This window comes from Coregonus clupeaformis, unplaced genomic scaffold (assembly GCF_020615455.1).
Source record: "Coregonus clupeaformis isolate EN_2021a unplaced genomic scaffold, ASM2061545v1 scaf0960, whole genome shotgun sequence".
Classification (NCBI taxonomy): domain Eukaryota; kingdom Metazoa; phylum Chordata; class Actinopteri; order Salmoniformes; family Salmonidae; genus Coregonus; species Coregonus clupeaformis.
The window spans coordinates 157,810-178,114 of record NW_025534414.1 but is presented as its reverse complement, the minus strand read 5'-3'; the positions used below and the strand labels follow the sequence as shown (position 1 = coordinate 178,114).

The following is a 20,305-nucleotide window of genomic DNA, read 5'->3' as shown; positions in this document are numbered from 1 at the left end:
TTCCTCTTGTCTCCTCCTCCCGTTCCTCCTCCAGTACTCTCGGCCCTCATCTTCATCGCAGTCTCCTTCAACGGCTTTGGAGGAATCTGCCTCACCTTCACCTCCCTCACGGTAACACACACACACACACCATCATTCTCCCCTACATGGACACAACAACTGCATATCCAAAGCTACCAAGTTCCCAGAACACACCAGAGGCTGGTGGGAGGAGCTATAGGAGACGGGCTCATTGTAATGGCTGGAATGGAATCAATGTAACGGTATCAAAAAGATCAAACATATGGAAACCACGTTTGACTCCGGTACATTTATTCCATTCCAGCCATTACAATGAGCCCCTCCTCCTATAGCTCCTCCCACCACTCATGATCAAAACCTCCCGCCACCTGAACAGTTTCTTACCCCTGGCTGTGGCCCTCACCAACTGGCCATCTGGCCCATAGAGACTAAAGGACTGCACTCTATGCTGCACCCCGCATTAAGCAATTTCTGAACTGTACACAAAATAACTGCACTATACTGCATTTGCACTCTGTTCATCTCTCTGCATTTAGATAAATTCATACTGATACTGTAAATGTGTACATCCACTGTATATCAACCGTATACCCACTGTATATCAACCGTACACCCACTGTATATCAACCGTATACCCAATGTATATCAACCGTATACCCACTGTGTATCAACCGTATACCCACTGTGTATCAACCGTATACCCACTGTATATCAACCGTATAACCACTGTATATCAACCGTATACCCACTGTATATCAACCGTATACCCACTGTATATCAACCGTATACCCACTGTATATCAACCGTATAACCACTGTATATCAACCGTATACCCACTGTATATCAACCGTATACCCACTGTGTATCAACCGCATACCCACTGTATATCAACCGTATACCCACTGTATATCAACCGTATAACCACTGTATATCAACCGTATACCCACTGTATATGTGTATATCTGCTCATTCTCTTATAGCTCTATGCTCACTCTACCTAGTTGTATATAATGTATGTAAACTTTATTTAAACTCCGCTGTCTGTATTCTGTCTCTAAATGTTGTCTATCACTAGCTTCACCATATCACCAAGTACAATTCTGAGTATGTGTAAATGTACTTGGCGAATAAAGGTGATTCTGATTCTGACCAGCCTCCTCTGAAACATACATATGTTAGTTATTATAACCATAGAAATAGATTATATGGATATAACTAACTATATACTGAGTGTACAAAACATTAAGACTGACCAGGTGAATCCAGGTGAAAGCTATGATCCCTTATTGATGTCACCTGTTAAATCAACTTCAGTCCGTGTAGATGAAGGGGAGGAGACAGGTTCAAGAAGGATTTGTAAGCCTTGAGACAATTGAGACATGGATTGTGTATGTGTGCCATTCAGAGGGTGAATGGGGAAGACAAAATATTTAAGTGCCTTTGAACAGTCTATGGTAGTAGGTGCCAGGCGTACCGGTTTGTGTCAAGAACTGCAACGCTGCTGGGTTTTTCACGCTCAACAGTTTCCCGTGAGTATCAAGAATGATCCACCACCCAAAGGACATCCAGCCAACTTGACACAACTGTGGGAAGCATTGGAGTCAACATTGGCCAGCATCCCTGTGGAACCTTTTCAACACCTTGTAGAGTCCATGCCCAATGAATTGAGGCTGTTCTGAGGGCAAAAGGGGGTACAACTTAATATTAGGAAGGTGTTCCTTATGTTTTGTACACTCAGTGTATATAAGGTATACTGTAGCTATTGCTATTATACACTATATTACGGTATATGGATGTCTGTTGGTGTTTTGGGAGGATGTATACTTTACATAATATATACATTATTTGTGTTTTTCTCTGCGTATAAATGTGATTGATTGTGGGTGTGTGTGTTGGCCATTCAGAGTGTCCACGGCACATGCTGTTCTGCTCCTGGCTCTAAATTCTGGCACACGTCCGTCGCCCAATCAGATCACTGGGCTGTCGACACGCCTCGTCCCTGCCCCCCACCCCATCCCAAAACACACAAGGACACGGTCTCTCCCTATCTCCCCCTCTCTTTCTCTCCGCCCCCTCTCTCGCTCTCTCTCTCTCTGTCTGTCTGTCTCTCTCTCTCTCTCTCTCTTCTCTCTCTCTCTCTCTCTCTCTCTCTCTCTCTCTCTCGCACTCTCTCTGTCTGTCTGTCTGTCTGTCTCTCTCTCTCTTCTCTCTCTCTCTCTCTCTCTCTCTCTCTCTCTCTCTCTCTCTCTCTCTCTCTCTCTCTCTCTCTCTCTCTCTCTCTCCTCTCTCTCTCTCTCTCTCTCTTTCTCTTTTCCTCTTTCTCTGTATATACACACACTGTAACCCCCCTGGTCTGTGCCAGTAGTTTCAGCTGTTCAAGGCCCTTTCGTTCCATTGAGCTAATCGTCCGTCAGTCCTTCCGTCCTTCCGTCCGTCAGTCCGTCAATATTAGGTACATAAGCTATATGACCTTACATTCTCCACATATCCCGTTTCCATTTTCATTGTTGTAGAATGTTGTTCCGGTTCTGCTTTTTCTTGAGTTCACCCATCTTCTTACCCTCTCTCTGTCTCTCTACCTCACAAACACATACATGTATGCATACCCACCAGTGGAGGCTGGTGGGAGGAGCTATAGGAGGACGGGCTCATTGTATGGCTGGAATGGAATAAATGGAATGTAGTCAAACATGTGGTTTCCATATGTTTGGTACCGTTCCATTAATTTCATTCCCGCCATTACAATGAGCCCATCCTCCTATAGCTCCTCCCACCAGCCTCCTCTGATACCCCTACATGACAGGGCTCTACGCTGACAAGGAGCACGTTTTTTTTCATTGTGCTACAAGGAGCACGTGTGCGCCTATGATGAAAAATGTAGGCGCACACAAAGTAATTTAGGAGCACAATGAAAAATATAGGATTAAATTAAACTTCCAGGTCGCAGCAAAATATTTAAGCGCATATGCGAGTAAAATGGTTGGACTGTTGAGCCTAGTCATTCGTTCCATCCACCTAAATCGGCCCTTTTGTTCCATCCACCTAAATCATGTCAACCTTTCGTTCTGTCTGCCTGTCTCTGTCTGTTAGTCCATGTCCATGTTAGTGTGTGTGGGGGCACATTGCTGAGGCCCCTGAATACATCAGATAGGTAATTAAGACCGAGCTGGAGCTCGGCCCTGACCCCTACACTGACCTACAAGATCTGGAGAGAGAATGGTCATGGTCATGGGGCGACTTTTTCCGTACCTCTGCCAAGACCTGACCAGGGAAAACTGCAGGTCCTAGTTATTGGCTAAAAGTACACTCTTAGAAAAAGGTTTCTATGTAGTGCCAAAAAGGGTTCTATCACTTCATATAGCAACCCTTTAGGTTCCTATAGGTTCTATATATATATATATATATATATATACACTGTTCAAAAAAATAAAGGGAACACTAAAATAACACATCCTAGATCTGAATGAATGAAATAATCTTATTAAATACTTTTTTCTTTACATAGTTGAATGTGCTGACAACAAAATCACACAAAAATTATCAATGGAAATCAAATTTATCAACCCATGGAGGTCTGGATTTGGAGTCACCCTCAAAATTAAAGTGGAAAACCACACTACAGGCTGATCCAACTTTTATGTAATGTCCTTAAAACAAGTAAAAATGAGGCTCAGTAGTGTGTGTGGCCTCCACGTGCCTGTATGACCTCCCTACAATGCCTGGGCATGCTCCTGATGAGGTGGCAGATGGTCTCCTGAGGGATCTCCTCCCAGACCTGGACTAAAGCATCCGCCAACTCCTGGACAGTCTGTGGTGCAACGTGGCGTTGGTGGATGGAGCGAGACATGATGTCCCAGATGTGCTCAATTGGATTCAGGTCTGGGGAACGGGCGGACCAGTCCATAGCATCAATGCCTTCCTCTTGCAGGAACTGCTGACACACTCCAGCCACATGAGGTCTAGCATTGTCTTGCATTAGGAGGAACCCAGGGCCAACCGCACCAGCATATGGTCTCACAAGGGGTCTGAGGATCTCATCTCGGTACCTAATGGCAGTCAGGCTACTTCTGGCGAGCACATGGAGGGCTGTGCGGCCCCCCAAAGAAATGCCACCCCACACCATGACTGACCCACCGCCAAAGCGGTCATGCTGGAGGATGTTGCAGGCAGCAGAACGTTCTCCACGGCGTCTCCAGACTCTGTCACGTCTGTCACGTGCTCAGTGTGAACCTGCTTTCATCTGTGAAGAGCACAGGGCGCCAGTGGCGAATTTGCCAATCTTGGTGTTCTCTGCCAAATGCCAAACGTCCTGCACGGTGTTGGGCTGTAAGCACAACCCCCACCTGTGGACGTCGGGCCCTCATACCACCCTCATGGAGTCTGTTTCTGACCGTTTGAGCAGACACATGCACAGAAGTGTGATTGACTTGGAGTTACATTGTGTTCTTTAAGTGTTCCCTTTAATTTTTTTGTGCAGTGTATATATATATATAGAGAGAGAGAGAGAGAGAGAGAGAGAGAGAGAGAGAGAGAGAGAGAGAGAGAGAGAGAGAGAGAGAGAGAGAGAGAGAGAGAGAGAGAGAGAGAGAGAGAGAGAGAGAGAGAGAGAGAGAGAGAGAGAGAGAGAGAGAGAGAGAGAGAGAGAGAGAGAGAGAGAGAGAAATGGGGGGAAGAGAAAGGGATGGAAAAATAGAGAGGGGGAGTGATAAGAATAGAAAAACAGGGAGAGAGACTGTTGTGGAAAACAGGAGGGATCTAGAGAGGGAGAGCGCAGGATAAGGAGGAAGAGAGGGATGGGGAGGGGAGGAGAGGGGAGGGGAGCAGTCTGTCCTCAGTTAAACTTAGAAAGTGACCAACTGGAAGTAGGGTGTCAAAGTGTGTGTGTGTTTTGCTTCTTCCTGTTTTTGTTTTTTGTATACAATGTTGTGTTTATTGTTAAAGAGAGAGACCTGCCCAAGCCTCTGAAGATTTTTTTTTTTTTTAAGGAGTGGTAATTCCCACCCTTTTCGTATTTTCTGATTTTTATTGAACAGATAGTGAAGGGATGACAGAGGGGAAAGATATACAGAGTTATTGTTTATATAAATGATTTATATAACTTGTTTACATAGTTGCTGTCTTTATAGATTCCGGTTGTAATGCACATATTTAAATAGAGGTTAACACAATGGTGTTTATATATCTCTTTAAGCTCAGCTTGGCACAGTGTGGAGTGACATAGTTTGCATCCGAAATGGCACCCTATTCCCTACATAGTGGTCAAAAGTAGTGCACTATATAGGGAATAGGGTGCTACTTCAAATCGTAATACATATCTATATAGAGAAGTGCAAACAGTGTTGTAGCTCTGAGTCTGTATGTTTATACAATGTAAAAAAAAAGAAGCTTATCACTTAAATTTGATTAAAGCCCCCATAGAGAAATTTAGTCACAATTCTGGTATGTATTTAAGGTCAGTGTGCTGATACAGTATGTGCTGTCACTATATTTAACTTGTGTTTATACCAGCAAAGTAGCTTGACTATTTACCGCTCCGTGCAGCGAACATTCATGTAAGCTCGCGAGATCAGGCGACTTGCGAGGCTACCAGGAAAGCCCTCGGTGGTAAACAGGATGTTTTCCAAAGGGAGAGTGGTGCTGACACACAGCCTGATGTGATGTATGTTGTTATCTGTGTGTCTGCGTGTCTTTGTATCTGTATAGGCTGGCATTGGCACAGAGTCGTTGGCACGACGTAGGGGGACATATTCACAGCTGTTGTGTGTGTGTGTGTGTGTGTTGTGTGTGTGTGTGTGTGTGTGTGTGTGTTTGTGTGTGTGTTGGGCATTACTTCAGCAGGTTAAGGAGAACTCACTGCTTCGACTGTGCCACCTGCACAATTTCACACACATTCACAGCAACAAATGCATTTTTGGCACGCAGACACTCACTCAGTACTTGCACAAAGTCCTCCAACAGAGAAAAGAGAAGGGAGAGAATGAGTGAGGAAAATAGGAAGGCAGCTACAAGACTTCTTGTATGGCATTTGTTTATTCATAACCCCATATGTCCACATTTTCTACATTTTCCAAGTTAAATCTTTAGTTTTGCAAAAGTGCCAGCAACCCAAAACGCCTAAAATCAACCTTGTACTGTGTAGCAATATTATATGCCAAGTCAGAGGTTGTGAATATAAAGCAAGGCTATTCCCCCTGCCTCAGGCTAGCATGTGTCTCCTAAAACAGCAGAGTAACTGACCTAACACATTTAGCAATGCTGTGTATGCGGACCCTCTCCATAAAGATGAACAGCTCATATCACCACCTGGTGTTACTTTCGTAGAATTGCATCTTGAGCACTTACAGTGCCTTTAGGAAGTATTCACACCCCTTTACTTGAGCACTTACAATGCCTTTAGGAAGTATTCACACCCCTTTACTTGAGCACTTACAATGCCTTTAGGAAGTATTCACACCCCTTTACTTGAGCACTAACAATGCCTTTAGAGAGTATTCACACTCCTTTACTTGAGCACTTACAATGCCTTTAGGAAGTATTCACACCCCTTTACTTTTCCCAATTGTTTTTGTTAGAGCCTTAATTTAAAATGGATTACATTTAGATTTTGTGTCACTGATCTACACACAATACCCCATAATGTCAAAGTGGAATTTTGTTGTATAATTTTTTTACATGTTCGACAAAATGTCAAGCTGAAATGTCTTGAGTCAATAAGTATTCAACCCATTGTTATGGCAAGCCTAAATAGGTTCAGGAGTTAAAATGAGCTTAACAAATCACATAATAAATTGCATGGACTCTGTGCTCAATAATAGTGGTTAATATGATTTTTGAATGACTACCCCATCTCTGCACCTCCCACATACAATTATCTGTAAGGTCCCTAAATCGAGTAGTGAATTTCAAGTACAGATTCAACCACAAAGACCAGGGAGGTTTTTCAATGCCTTGCAAAGAACGGCACCGATTGGTAGATGTGTAAAAATAAAGAATACCAGACATTGAATACATTTGAGCAAGGTGAAGTTATGAATTACACTTTGGATCATGTATCAATACACCCAGTCACTACAACGATACAGGTGTCCATCCTAACAGTTACTGGAGAGGAAGGAAACTGCTCAGGGATTTCACCATGAGGCCAATGGAGATTTTAAAACAGTTACAGTGTTTAATGGTTGTGATATGAGAAACACTGAAGATGGATCAACAACATTGTAGTTACTCCACAATACTAACCTAAATTACAGAGTGAAAAGAAGGAAGCCTGTACAGAATACAAATATTCAAAAACATGCATCCTGTTTGCAGCAAGGCAATTAAGTAATACTGCAAAAAATGTGACAAAGAAATTCACTTTTTGTCCTGAATACAAAGCGTAATGTTTGGGGCAAATCCAACACAACACAACACTGAGTACCATTCTTCATATTTTTAAGCGTGGTGGTGGCTGCATCATGTTATGGGTATGCTTGTCATCGGCATTGTTTATAAGAAGAAAGGAATACAGCTGTAAGCAAAATCTTAGAGGAAAACCTGGTTCAGCCTGCTTTCCAACAGACACTGGGAGATGAATTCACCTTTCAGCAGGACAATAACCTAAAACACAAGGCCAAATCTACACTGGAGTTGCTTACCAAGACGACATTGAATGTTCCTGAGTGGCCTAGTTACAGTTTTGACTTAAATCAGCATGAAAATCTATGGCAAGACATGAAAATGGCTGTCTAGCAATGATCAACAATCAACTTGACAGAGCTTGAAGATTTTTTTTAAAGAATAATGGGCAAATATTGTACAATCCAGGTGTGTAAAGCGCTTAGAGCTTACCCAAATAGACTCACAGCTGTAATTGCCGCCAAAAGTGCTTCTACAAAGTACTGACTCAGGGGTGTGAATACTTATGTAAATTAGATATTTCTGTATTACATTTTCAATCAATTTGCAAAAATGTCTAAAAACATGTTTTCACTTTGTCATTATGGGGTATTGTGTTTAGATGAGTGAGAAAAAACATATATTTAATCAATTTTGAATTTAGGCTGTAGCACAACAAAATGGAATATGTCAAGGGTTATGAATACTTTCTAAAGCCACTCTCTCTCTCTGTCTCCTAGTTACCCAACATGTTTGGGAACGTGCGCTCCACCATCCTGTCTCTAATGATCGGCTCCTACGCCTCTTCAGCCGTCACCTTCCCTGGAGTCAAGGTAGGACAGTTACTCCTCAGCTCTCTCTTTGGGAGTTTAGATCAGTGTTTGTTACAGTAAGCACCTTGTGACAAATGTTGATTGATTGATTGATTTGTTGATTGATTGAGGATTCACAGAAAGGCATTACTTTATGGCTTTACTTGATATCTTGATATATTATTGTTGCATTTGCTAACCTCTTTCCCATACTTCTCTCTCTCCCTGACTCTGATGTTTCTTCTCTCCAGTTGATCTATGATCTAGGCGTGTCCTTCAGGGTGATCATGTGGGTGTGGTCGGGGCTAGCCGGTCTTGTCTTCCTCAACTGCTTCCTTAATTGGCCGGTGGAGGCTTTCCCCGCACCCGAGGAGATCAGCTACACGTCAGTATCTATGACAACATTACTATCATAACACATTACATGACGTAACTCTGACGTTATAGACTGTTACAGTACCCCAAAATCATTGAATTACAGAGTAGTGAGTTTTTCTTTCACCATTGCTCCAATTCTTCTCTCTCTCTCCCCCTCCCCCGTTCCTGCCTCTCTCCCTCCTCCCTCCCTCAGTAAGGAGCTGAAGCTGAGTAGCGTGGTGATGGATGACAAGACGACGGGGGACAGATTCTACAGTCATGTGACCACGGTGGTAGAAAAGATGGCTCCGAAGCAGCAGGAGCCAGATCCTTCGCCAGAGAAGCTCCCACCTGGACAACAGACACAGGGTTAGGAATAGCATAGGATCACAACAGAAACGGTTAGAACCGGATAGAGCTGGTTAGAGAACCAGTCAGAACTAAACATAACTACTTAGAACCGGATACAGCTAAATGGAACTGGTCAGAGCTGGTCTTCCAGGGCTTCACCAACCAGAATGGACGATATTGAGCTCAACCCTACTATAAAATCTGTTCAACAATAAAAATGTGTTAACAAATTGAGAAGGTAACCTAGCCCAGTCATTATCATCCAATCTCATGTTTAATTCTTACCCCTGCCCCTCCTTTTATTTCCCCTGACAGGTGGTCCTCCGTTCCGTAGTTCAGTCTGCTCGCCCATCTTCTTGTGGAGTCTCATCACCATGGCGATGACCCAGCTGCGCATCATCTTCTTTATGGGTGCCATGAACAAGATGCTGGAGTTCCTGGTTACCCATGGCGACCCACACCGTAAGGACCAATCAAACCGTTAATAGAGAAAGTCACTTGTAAAGGTTTTAAGGTGTAGGCACTGTCACATTAGTCTTGAGAAACCAGACTGATTTCATAATAGCTCACATTCTGTTTCACTTCACATATCAAGTGACGTGAAACAAAACGTGAGCGCAGCGGTCAGTCTGCCATATCTTTAATCTGTCACATATCTTAATCCAAGGATTTTAGGAGAATTTGTTATGATGTTAGTGCCTGGGAATTTGTGACTTCCATAACTTTCTGTGTGTTTTCTGTTTTCAGCCTCTAAGGATCTATTGATGGAGGCAGAGCAACAAGGTGAGAGAATGAGACAGGTCCTTGTTTGGCATGACGCTTGTAGAGAGAGAGAGAGAGAGAGAGAGAGAGAGAGAGAGAGAGAGAGAGAGAGAGAGAGAGAGAGAGAGAGAGAGAGAGAGAGAGAGAGAGAGAGAGAGAGAGAGAGAGAGAGAGAGAGAGAGAGAGAGAGAGAGAGAGAGAGAGAGAGAGAGAGAGAGGGTGGAGAGAGAGAGAGAGAGAGAGAGAGAGAGAGAGAGAGAGAGAGAGAGAGAGAGAGAGAGAGAGAGAGAGAGAGAGAGAGAGAGAGTGAGAGAGAGAGAGAGAGAGAGAGAGAGAGAGAGAGAGAGAGCGAGAGAGAGAGAGGGGTGGGGTAGAGAGAGAGTAGAGAGAGAGAGAGAGAGAGAGAGAGAGAGAGAGAGAGAGAGAGAGAGAGATTATAGTGACTGTATGTGTGTTTTCTGACCGTGTATCTCCTCTCCTCAGTGGGTTTCTACTCGTCAGTGTTTGGCTCCCTGCAGCTGCTCTGCCTCCTCACCTGTCCTCTGATTGGCTACATCATGGACTGGAGGATGAAGGAGTGCGACGTGGACCAGAGGTGTGTGTGTGTGTGACAGATAGGAAGCGAGAGCGAAACAGAGAGAGAGCGGAACAAAGAGAGAGAGAGAACAAAGGAACTTCGGTTATAAACCACCCATCTCATCCATCATGCTGATTGGACAGTGTTTACACTTACAGCCCGCCAAAAAAATCTCTGGGCCCTAGGTATTTTAAACACATTCACGTGGTCATTCCTGGCCCCCCAAGTAAACTGCATGTCCTTGTATGTGCCTATTGGTGCCTGGGATGCATTAATAAAAAATCACCACTAGCTGGCGACATAAGCTGTTCATCCCTATGGAGAGATGGACAGCGTTTGACTAATATTGGTGACTCAGCTGTCTTTAAGGGAGAAATAATTCAGAAGAGACCAAGCATGACATGCTGAGAGAGAGCAGGGTTGTGTTCATTAGACAGCAATTAAAAAAAAAAAAATCCCTAATAAACACAACCCTTGGTATTTTCCTGATGCTTTAAAAAATGTTTTATCCCTGACCTCTTCTCTCCAGCCAACCTGAACCCCCAAAGAGAGACAGGAAGATCCAGAAACTGACCAATGCCATCCGCGCTTTCATCATCACCAACGTTCTACTGGTCCTCTTCGGAGTCATCCAGATGATAGACAACCTGCCTGTACAGGTAAGAACACAGCCACATGACCCTACCTCACACACCTCACCTGGTGTGGAACATTTCGATATAAATATATTATATAGACAAACATGCCTCTCTCTGAAATGTAAAAAAAGGAATCACGTCAGCTCTATTTGTGATATTTCGATCTGCAACGTTCCTCAACATTTCCCTAATGAACGTGGCCCAATACAGGTAGGAACACAGTCACATGACCATGCCTACCATACCTACCCCTGTACAGGTAAATTAACATAAAATGCTGATAACTCACCTTGTAACAAGAACCCTGGCTACATGTCAGTTTTAATTTTGGCACTCTTATTTAGATTTAGTCTAGTCTTAGTCATTTTTACAAAAATATAGTTTAGTCTTAGTCACATTTGTCATTTGAATAATGATTTAGTCTAGTTATTGTCAAAATGATCAACTGTGGGCCATTTTAGTCAACTAAATGCCCTTTCATTTTAGTAATATTTTAGTCGCATCACATTTGTGCACTTGTCATTAACCTATAGTATACATAAATCACTAACTTCCATGTGCACAAACATACATAGCCTTGTCCAATGAACATATTTTTCTGCATAACATCCTACATCCTGACAAACATATATAAGAATTATCTGGCCATGTACATTTCTAATTCAGGCTACATAGATATTGCACATTACATATAAAACAAACAGACACACACAAACGCAGGGAGAGAGGGAGAGTAGCACCAGATGGTGCCGCAAAGTGTTGGCAAAGTAGTAAGAGTTGCACCTCCGCCACTCGGTCGTGTCATTGCCATTGTTTTCAACGTTCCACAGAAGCCGCAGCCACATTGGTGTCCGAAAGTATAATGGGGCAGTGGTGTAAAGTACTTTAAAATACTTTAAATTACTACTTAATTCGTTTTGGTTTTGGGGGGTATCTGTACTTTACTTTACTATTTTTATTTTTGACAATTTTACTTCACTACATTCCTAAAGAAAATAATGTACTTTTTCCATAACACCCAAAAGTACTCATTACATTTTGAATGCTTAGCAGGACAGGACAATGGTCCAATTCACACACTTCTCAAGAGAATATCCCTGGTCATCCCTATTGCCTCTGATCTGGCGGACTCACTAAACACACATGCTTCGTTTGTAAATTATGTCTGTTGTTGGAGTGTTGGAGTGTGCCCCTAGCTATCCGTGAATTAAAATATATATATATAAGAAAATGGTGCTGTCTGGTTTGCTTAATATAAGGAATTTGAAATTATTTATACTTTTACTTTTGATACTTAAGTAAATTTTAGCAATTACATTTACTTTTGATACTTAAGTATATTTAAAACCAAATACTTTTAGACTTTTACTCAAGTAGTATTTTACTGGGTGACTTTCACTTGAGTCACTTTCTATTAAGGTATCTTTACTTTTACTCAAGTATGACAATTAGGTACTTTTTCCACCACTGAACAGGAGATAATGACGGTTTCGCCCAGTGATGTAGTCGAGTCCCAAGTCCCCTGTGCTCGAGTCCAAGTCCGAGTCACAAATGGTCGAGTTGTGAGACCCAATGGCTGAAGTCGTGCTCGAGTCCTGATCCAAGTGCTCAAGTCATTTAACAAAAAAAATATTGCAGTTTTGAAACTGCAGTAAAAGTACAGTAACTACAGTCGACTGGTATTCTGGACACAGTAATTGCAGCTACACTGCAAAATTACTGTAGTAAAAAAACCTGTTATTTTGGATGCAGTATTTGCAACATACTGCAGTTAGACTGCACATTAACTGCAGTTATACTGCACTCTGATTGCAATCATTTTTCGTAAGGGTAGCGCAGTGGCAAAATAAATTTAGTCAATAAATTGTTTGCTATCCCGTTTCCTTTCTTTCTTTCTGTGCCACAATATCGTTTTGAACGTTCGTTATGGACTGATGCCCGACTGACCATTCTACTCGATGCATCGTCAATGAGCGCTGATTAAGATTTCAGTAAAAGTGCATTACAGTGGCTTGGAAATACAATGACATTCAGAAGGAGGCAAATAATTAGTAGGAAAACCTTTTGTCATCATTTTGATGTCGCCAGGTTGACTTTAGATGCAGTATAACGTTAGCTAGCTAAGATTGAGGGGAGGCCACTGGATTTTAGCTAGCTAACGTTAGCATTGCTATCTATTTTTGACGAACGTCACTAGCTAGCTAATGACAACATTGCCATCTGTCTAAAGTAAATTTGACGACATGATAATGCTGGCAAAGTTGTTTTCTACTAAATATTTGCCAACTTTAGCAATGTCATCGTATTTCCAGGCACTGTACTGTAATTTAGACTAACCAGTAGTTAGCCTCCATTCAGTATGACTGGGTTTATTACCACTTTAGAGCACCACTATGGCGCCGCCAGTAGAGGGCGCCTTGAGAACGTTCATAACAATGGCATGATGCGACCGAGTGACTGAAATGCAACCTATGAATGAATAGGCTACTGGTAATGTTACCAGGGTAATGGTCAGTTGCAAAACTTTCTCGAACGTTGCAGATATAAATTCCATCAACAGATAAGACGTTATTCCTTATTCAAAGCACATAAGCCTAAAATCACCATGTGTAATGCCAAGCGTCGGCTGGAGTGGTGTAAACTCGCTACCATTGGACTCTGGAGCAGTGGAAACGTGTTCTCTGGAGTGATGAATCACGTTTCCCCATCTGGAAGTCAGACGGACAAATCTGGGTTTGGTGGATGCCAGGAGATCGCAACCTGCCCGAATGCATAGTGCCAACTGTAATGTTTGGTAGAGGAGGAATAATGGCCTGGGGCTGTTTTTCATGGTTCGGGCTAGGCCTCTTAGTTCCAGTCAGTGTTGCCAACTCCTCAATAAGGAAAGTAACTATTGGCTGTCCTAAAAGTCGCTAGAAGTCGCTAAATGACGGCATCACCTAATTTGCATAATTGGCCATGTGCATGTAATTGTGATGGAGGCTGTAGGAGAGAGGAATAATGTCATGGGAGAGACAAAAAGTGAGTAAAAAACACCCTACATTTACATCCCACCCTGAATGTAAGCCAGTGCGGGATCAGCCAGCGGCGGCTTCCCGCATGCTCGATTCATTTGCAGTCTGGACGCAGAGGGGTGAACATCTCCTGCTCTGACTGCAGCTGGGAGGGACTGCTGCGTGAGGACTGGGCCGCCTGTGAGTGCTTTGGGACGGGGGTGGGGCCCACGGCGAAGGGGGTGGGGCCCCGGCAGCACCCGCTGCTCGTTGAGAAGAGTAAGAACGATACGTGCTTCCACGTCAGAGTTTCCAATAACACCTGAAAAAGTCGCTAGATTTGTCGCTAGTTGCTTTTTTGAAAATGTGTCGCTAGAGGGGTCTGAAAACTCGCTAAATATAGCGACAAAGTTGCTAAGTTGGCAACACTGGTTCCAGTGAAGGGAAATCTTAACGCTACAGCATACAATGACATTCGAGACGATTCTGTGCTTCCAACTTTGTGGCAACAGTTTGATGATTTTTAAATGCAGTGTGGTTGTATTGTGTTTTTAAATGGTCAAATAAAATAAAAAACGATTTCTCTCCCTCTCCATCCCCCTATCCTTTTATTTTCCTAATACCTACCTCTCTCTCTTTCTCTCTCCGTTTTCTCTCTTTCCCTCCCTCCCAGATAGTTTCCTTCATCGTCCACACCATGGTCAGAGGTTTCGTCCACTCCTGTGCTGGAGGACTCTATGCTGCTGTGTAAGTACATTACAACATCAACTAAACACATTGTTGGACGTTTGCGTTCCAGCATATTACACCCACGCTATGATCGTCTCAGTTAGATGCATAGGTGTGTGACAGATAGTTTAAAGAATTGTTTATTACACAATTTGGAAAATGCTATATTACATATTATCAATATTATAAATAGCAGTGAAAGGCAAAATGATTTGATACAATTCACAAATGTCACAAATTAGCGCAAACACAAAAAAATACAACTTTAAAATATGTATTATCTTAACAAAACATTGGTGTTACAGGTAAGGTGTCTGTTTTGGTCAGGTATGGTACAATCAGTTTTGATTGGAGAGGTAACAATTGCATCCCGCCCCTTCCAGATATCCGTCCAATCACTTTGGGACGTTGACGGGGATGCAGTCGATGATGAGCGCGCTGTTCGCTCTCCTCCAGCAGCCTCTCTTCGTCATCATGGTGGGACACCTTGGAGGAGACCCCTACTGGGTGAGGCTACACACACGCACACGCACACGCATGCAGAGCATACACACACAGATCACATACATGCGTGCATGCAGACACACAGCACACACATGGCACACACACACACACATGGTGACACTAGTACTTTGCCATTGTACTACTGAGATTGGAAGGCAAATTCATTAACTGATTCATGTGAATGGACAGAAACAGAAAATTGAGGCAATGAGATTTATTAAAAAGGTATGTCTCAAACACGTTCTTTCCCTGACTAACTCTATCCTCCAATCAACAGATCAACCTGAGCTTGCTCATCGCCTCATTGGCTGGATTCCTGTTGCCAGGATACCTGATCTATCACCGTAGGAACCTGATGCGAGAGAAGGTGGAGGAGCGTGAGAGGGAGGCCGCCAACCAACCAGAAAGAGAGAGCGAAACCTTACGGCAATCAGAAAATGGCCATACCAAAAACCATACTAATGGACATCTCAGCAATTAAGCTTATGAATCTTGACCAAACTGTCAAATATCATAGTCGGTAATTGTAAAATATCATTATAGACCATCGTCATGACAATGATGGTTGTCATTTCCGACAAGGACAGTGATGACGATGTTGTGCACTGGAGTTTGGACTTGGGTCCATATCGCCCTTAAGCCTTTTTAATTTGACATCAAAATACACGCTAAATATACTCATTAATGTTTTAGGTATGACATGCCAAAGAAATCCTAAAATATACATTTAACAAATATTTATTTTTGTTAAAAACATAATTTCATGCCAAAACGTGATATGGAAATCTCAATGGAAATCGAGGTTTGGCAAATCAATAACTAAGCAATAATATTTACGCTGACCAAAACTTCCATGAAGGTTATTGGTACCATTTCAGGTCACTCTTCCACCAACCAGAAGCACAGCTCTCAGTATTCTGTAGTAGACAGGAAGTTGATCTCTTTCGCTATCAGATTTGTTGGTGTAACATTGAACTACCTCCCCCACCCAACTCTCACCACACCACAGTCACTTCATTCATTTACGCCTAGCAGCCAGTCTGGTAGTAATATTTTATTGGTCAGTGTTTGTTTGTCTTTCTGTCTTTCCCAGTTCCCTCCCTGTATCTATACTTGTCTTTATTGTGTCTTTACATCCAGTGGAGAATACAGATTAGGAGGAGACAAAGTGGGAAGGGTTGAGAAGGGGATAGAACCTCAGTTTCCCCATCCATTTACCTAGACCACCAGACTATCGGGCCTGCACATCCCTGTTACTTAGACTATCAATCTGCACCCGTGTCCCCTTCTTCATGTCGATGTCAGACCTGTCATTGTAAAGTACTATGCCCACTTGGTCAAGTCTGCGGCTATGTCTGAAATGGCACCCTATTCCCTATATAGTGCACTACTTTTGACCAGGGCCCATAGGGTACATTTTCGGACACACCCTGGGTCACTACCGCTATGTCCCTGTGTTCATCCCAGAGTTAGTATTTGAATGTCTCTGTGCATCACAATGTGTCCACCTGAAATGTGGGTTGAGGCCCGAATGGCACCCTATTCCCTATTAAGTGCACTACTTTTGACCAGGGCTCATAGGGTCTGTTTGTTTGGTCAGACATTGATGGTCCCTCTGTTTTGCGACATTTGCTCTTTAGGGGCTGCATCCCAAATGGCACCCTATTTCCTATATAGTGCACTACTTTTGACCAGAACCCTACAGCCAATCATAGCTAAATGTCAGGACATTGGTACGGTGTGTGAGGTGTTGTGCAGGCACAGCCTAGTTTGTAACAAAATTGATGAAATTTTGATTTTAGAGAATCATGTTATTGAACTTGTTGCATATCATGAAATTGGAATGTGAAATGTCTGTGTAGTTATATAGAAATGCCAATCAGTACCTGTCACCGAAACCTTTAAGGTGAGCTATTACACGTGAGCTTTTACGGAGAGCTGTAGATTATTTTTACAAAAAAGTATTTATTTGTATAAACGTGGGTAAGAAAGAGCACTTGTCAAAAGCTGATTCAATCTGGTCAACCAACCAACCAACCATCTTGAAATTTTAAACAGTATTTACAGTTAACATTTCTGTATGAGATAAAATAGATGTACAGATGTGTTGCTCAAATCAACTCCAAAAGCTGGTTGAATCTGATCATAAAACGGTCTTCAATATTTAAAAACAATACATGATTTACAGTTAACAGTACTGTATGAGGTCAAATACAACAGTATTTACAGTTAACAGTACTCTATTTGGTTAAATAAAACAGTGTTAGTTAACAGTACTGTATGAGGTCAAATATAACAAACAGTACTACTAGTTAACAGTACTGTATGAGGTAAGATGGATGCACCTGAACCCCAATATCACTGTCCCCATGACAACGACAGTAGAACCACCTCATTGGAGCAGGGCTTCATTTAGCAGGTGCATTGTGGCTGCTAGGCTATTTATTTACGGTGCATCCCAAATTGCACTCTATTCCCTTTATAGTGCACTACTTTTGACCAGAGCCCCCATAGGGCTCTGATCAAAAGTAGTGCACTATGTAGGGTATGGGGTGCCATTTGTGATGGAGACATAGTGTGTTTGACGTAATAGCGCTTGAATCTGAAAGATAATACTGTAATGTTTGTAATAATGAATTGAATTATTCATAAAGTAAATGTGTGTGCTTTATTGTAAGTGCCTGGGAAGCAAGTCTTTTTTCTTGCTAGCCCGGTCCCAGATCTGTTTGTGCACTTACCAACTCCATTGCTCATTGTCAAGCCAAACGTGGCATGGCAATAAGTGAAAAGAAGTTGACATGATAGCACAAACAGACTGACACTCTGGCTGCTTTTGTTCCCATTCCCACAAAGAGTAATGTAGCGGTATGTATAGTACCGTACCTATAGTGCCTGAATTGCACTATGAGAATATAAAGCCATAGTTTTGCTACATATGCGTGTTGGAAGTTTTCTCATCTTTTTAAGACTTGAGAGTTGCTTTGCTATTTATTTTATTTGAGCATCCGAAAAAGAACAGTTGGTTCATCCACATCACAGTTGCTCGCCAACTATGCCTCTCAGAGTAGGAGTGGTGATCTAGGATCAGTTTTGCCTTTTAGATCATTATAAATTAGATAACATGGACAGGGGAGGATCTGATCCTAGATCAGTACTCCTGCTCTGAGATGCTTTATGAATACAGTACATGTGGCAACTGTCACATACTTCCACCTCTGTGTTTGAGAACATTCATTATTATCATTGATCCTATTACATTTGTAATAATAAGATCATATTATGCGGGCAATGTGGTGAAGAGAATGTAAGAGGATCCAAAACAATGTATTACAAATAGGCTTTGAATAGAAAATGTAATATTTAAAGACATGCTCCGGAACTTTGACGACTATTAAGTATTCTTTCAACCTCCCACTTTGGGTTGGATGTGTCAATGTGTAGTTCATACATGCATAATCTATGAGCATAATTACTGTCTTACCTCAATTAGCCACGAAATCCCACGTTTGAAAGTGACTATTTTCTGGAAGCTGTGCGGCGCTATTTCTCCTACATTTTCCCCCACGTGGGCCAGCCCCCTAGCAATTTGAGGTTCAGCCAATGAGCTTCAGCCAATGAGCCATTTGAGTGACAGCTAGCAAGATGCACACACAGCAGAGCGAGAGAGAGAGAAATGACGTGGTGCACATCTGTGACATAGTATGCAATTTCCGGGGACCACTTTTGGCTCGTGAGCATTACTTTCAGAACTACTGGCTAAAAAGTATACAAAGTACCGGAGAATCTCTTTAAGTGATTTTACTGATGTTTTTGGGGTGCTTCTCTTTGTGAAGTAATAAATGAACAGATTTCAACTTGCGAGCCTGTATTTGATTGGTTTCTAGTGAACACGACCCAGGTGTGGGTCATTAGGTCATTCCCTGGCTGAGGGATTACAGAACTGTGGACTTGACAGACCAACTCTACAGAACTCAAACATGGCTGGTGAGTAACCTTCTCAAACTGAAATAAGACACATGGGAACTTTATTTTTCTACCTGTAAAGATAAGGGTGTAACATAAGGCTACAACAACAGGGCAAAGTGAAGTGTCTTTTAGTTAGTAAGAAGTGGCAAGGACGCAAGGAGTCTTATAGTAGAAATTGACCTAAGATCAGTTATGTGTTTCCTCCCCAAATGTTTTTAAGGTAGGGATTGGTGTTGAGTAAACTGATCCTAGATCTGTGTCTAAGGGCAACTTGTAGCCTACCTGGAGTGGGACGCAAACTGCGGATACCTTTTCTTTGCATGTGACTTACACTAAAATAGAAGGATGAATTAGATCGTGTTGTAAATCAGACAATTTTTTCTTAACCCCGTTTCCAGTCTCAATTGCTACTGCATAAAGAGCCGGCTTGTAGATGAGATTCATTATTTCTTATATTTTATTTAGTGTCAGTTAGGGGTGCGGAGCGATGTAATGCAAAGACACATTTTCGATAATATCACGTGACACTCAACGGTAACATTGAGGGGTCTATTTGACTGTTTACTATCTTCAGAGATGTTCTTTAATATTTGATACAGGCTTTGCTATCTCCACCTCTGCCCATAAACTCTCCTGAAGGCTGAGGCCTCCCTGTGGGTTCTGGCCCCTCACGCTCTACTCCAAATCTTATTCTGTCAATTTATTGAATAAACGGCCAAATTCCATGCATGAATTGAGCCTATCAATGACTTTTGTATTGTTGTGTAACGTAATAAAGTGTCCTCCAATACATGGCAATAACCACCAAGGATGTTACAACTACATTATTATAAGCAGTAAGAGCTACAATAATTCAAATTGGGCTCTGAAGAGTAGATTCATGTCCCTGAAAAATGGCATTGCAAGCTGAGCTATGAAATACACTTCTGAAATATGCCCCTGTAGGTGTTGTTACAGTACATCCACTTTGAAGCAAATATTTGTACAGGTTTACTGTAGAATGCCCCCAATGAAGCGACTTGCATCCCAGTTAGCAATGAGCACTCGGGGGGCCGGCGTCCCTCCAGAGTGGTCAATCGCTGTGCGACAGCTTTTTTGCCCATCGGCCTCACAGGGCAGTTGCGATAGGCCGTTTGGGTCACGCAGCAGCCGTGCTGCTCCCGCTGACATGCCGTTTTCCTCACACAACCCAGCCGCCCTTCTCCAGACCGGCAACAC

General features: G+C 42.5%; 1 protein-coding gene across 3 annotated transcripts in view; it reads left to right on the top strand.

The window, feature by feature from the left end:
* The window catches only part of LOC121535791 (large neutral amino acids transporter small subunit 3), a 33,373-nt gene extending 14,394 nt beyond the window's left edge, over nucleotides 1–18,979 (top strand). For all 3 annotated transcript variants that reach the window (XM_041843084.2, XM_041843086.2, XM_041843085.2), the window contains 11 exons: nucleotides 35–111; nucleotides 8,139–8,231; nucleotides 8,462–8,595; nucleotides 8,782–8,936; nucleotides 9,234–9,380; nucleotides 9,666–9,701; nucleotides 10,164–10,275; nucleotides 10,787–10,916; nucleotides 14,562–14,635; nucleotides 15,001–15,124; nucleotides 15,399–18,979. In XM_041843084.2, the coding sequence (XP_041699018.2) occupies nucleotides 35–111; nucleotides 8,139–8,231; nucleotides 8,462–8,595; nucleotides 8,782–8,936; nucleotides 9,234–9,380; nucleotides 9,666–9,701; nucleotides 10,164–10,275; nucleotides 10,787–10,916; nucleotides 14,562–14,635; nucleotides 15,001–15,124; nucleotides 15,399–15,602 (1,286 nt within the window). In that variant the 3' untranslated portion in view covers nucleotides 15,603–18,979. The remainder of the gene's footprint in view (nucleotides 1–34; nucleotides 112–8,138; nucleotides 8,232–8,461; nucleotides 8,596–8,781; nucleotides 8,937–9,233; nucleotides 9,381–9,665; nucleotides 9,702–10,163; nucleotides 10,276–10,786; nucleotides 10,917–14,561; nucleotides 14,636–15,000; nucleotides 15,125–15,398) is intronic.
* Nucleotides 18,980–20,305: the final 1,326 nt, after the last annotated feature.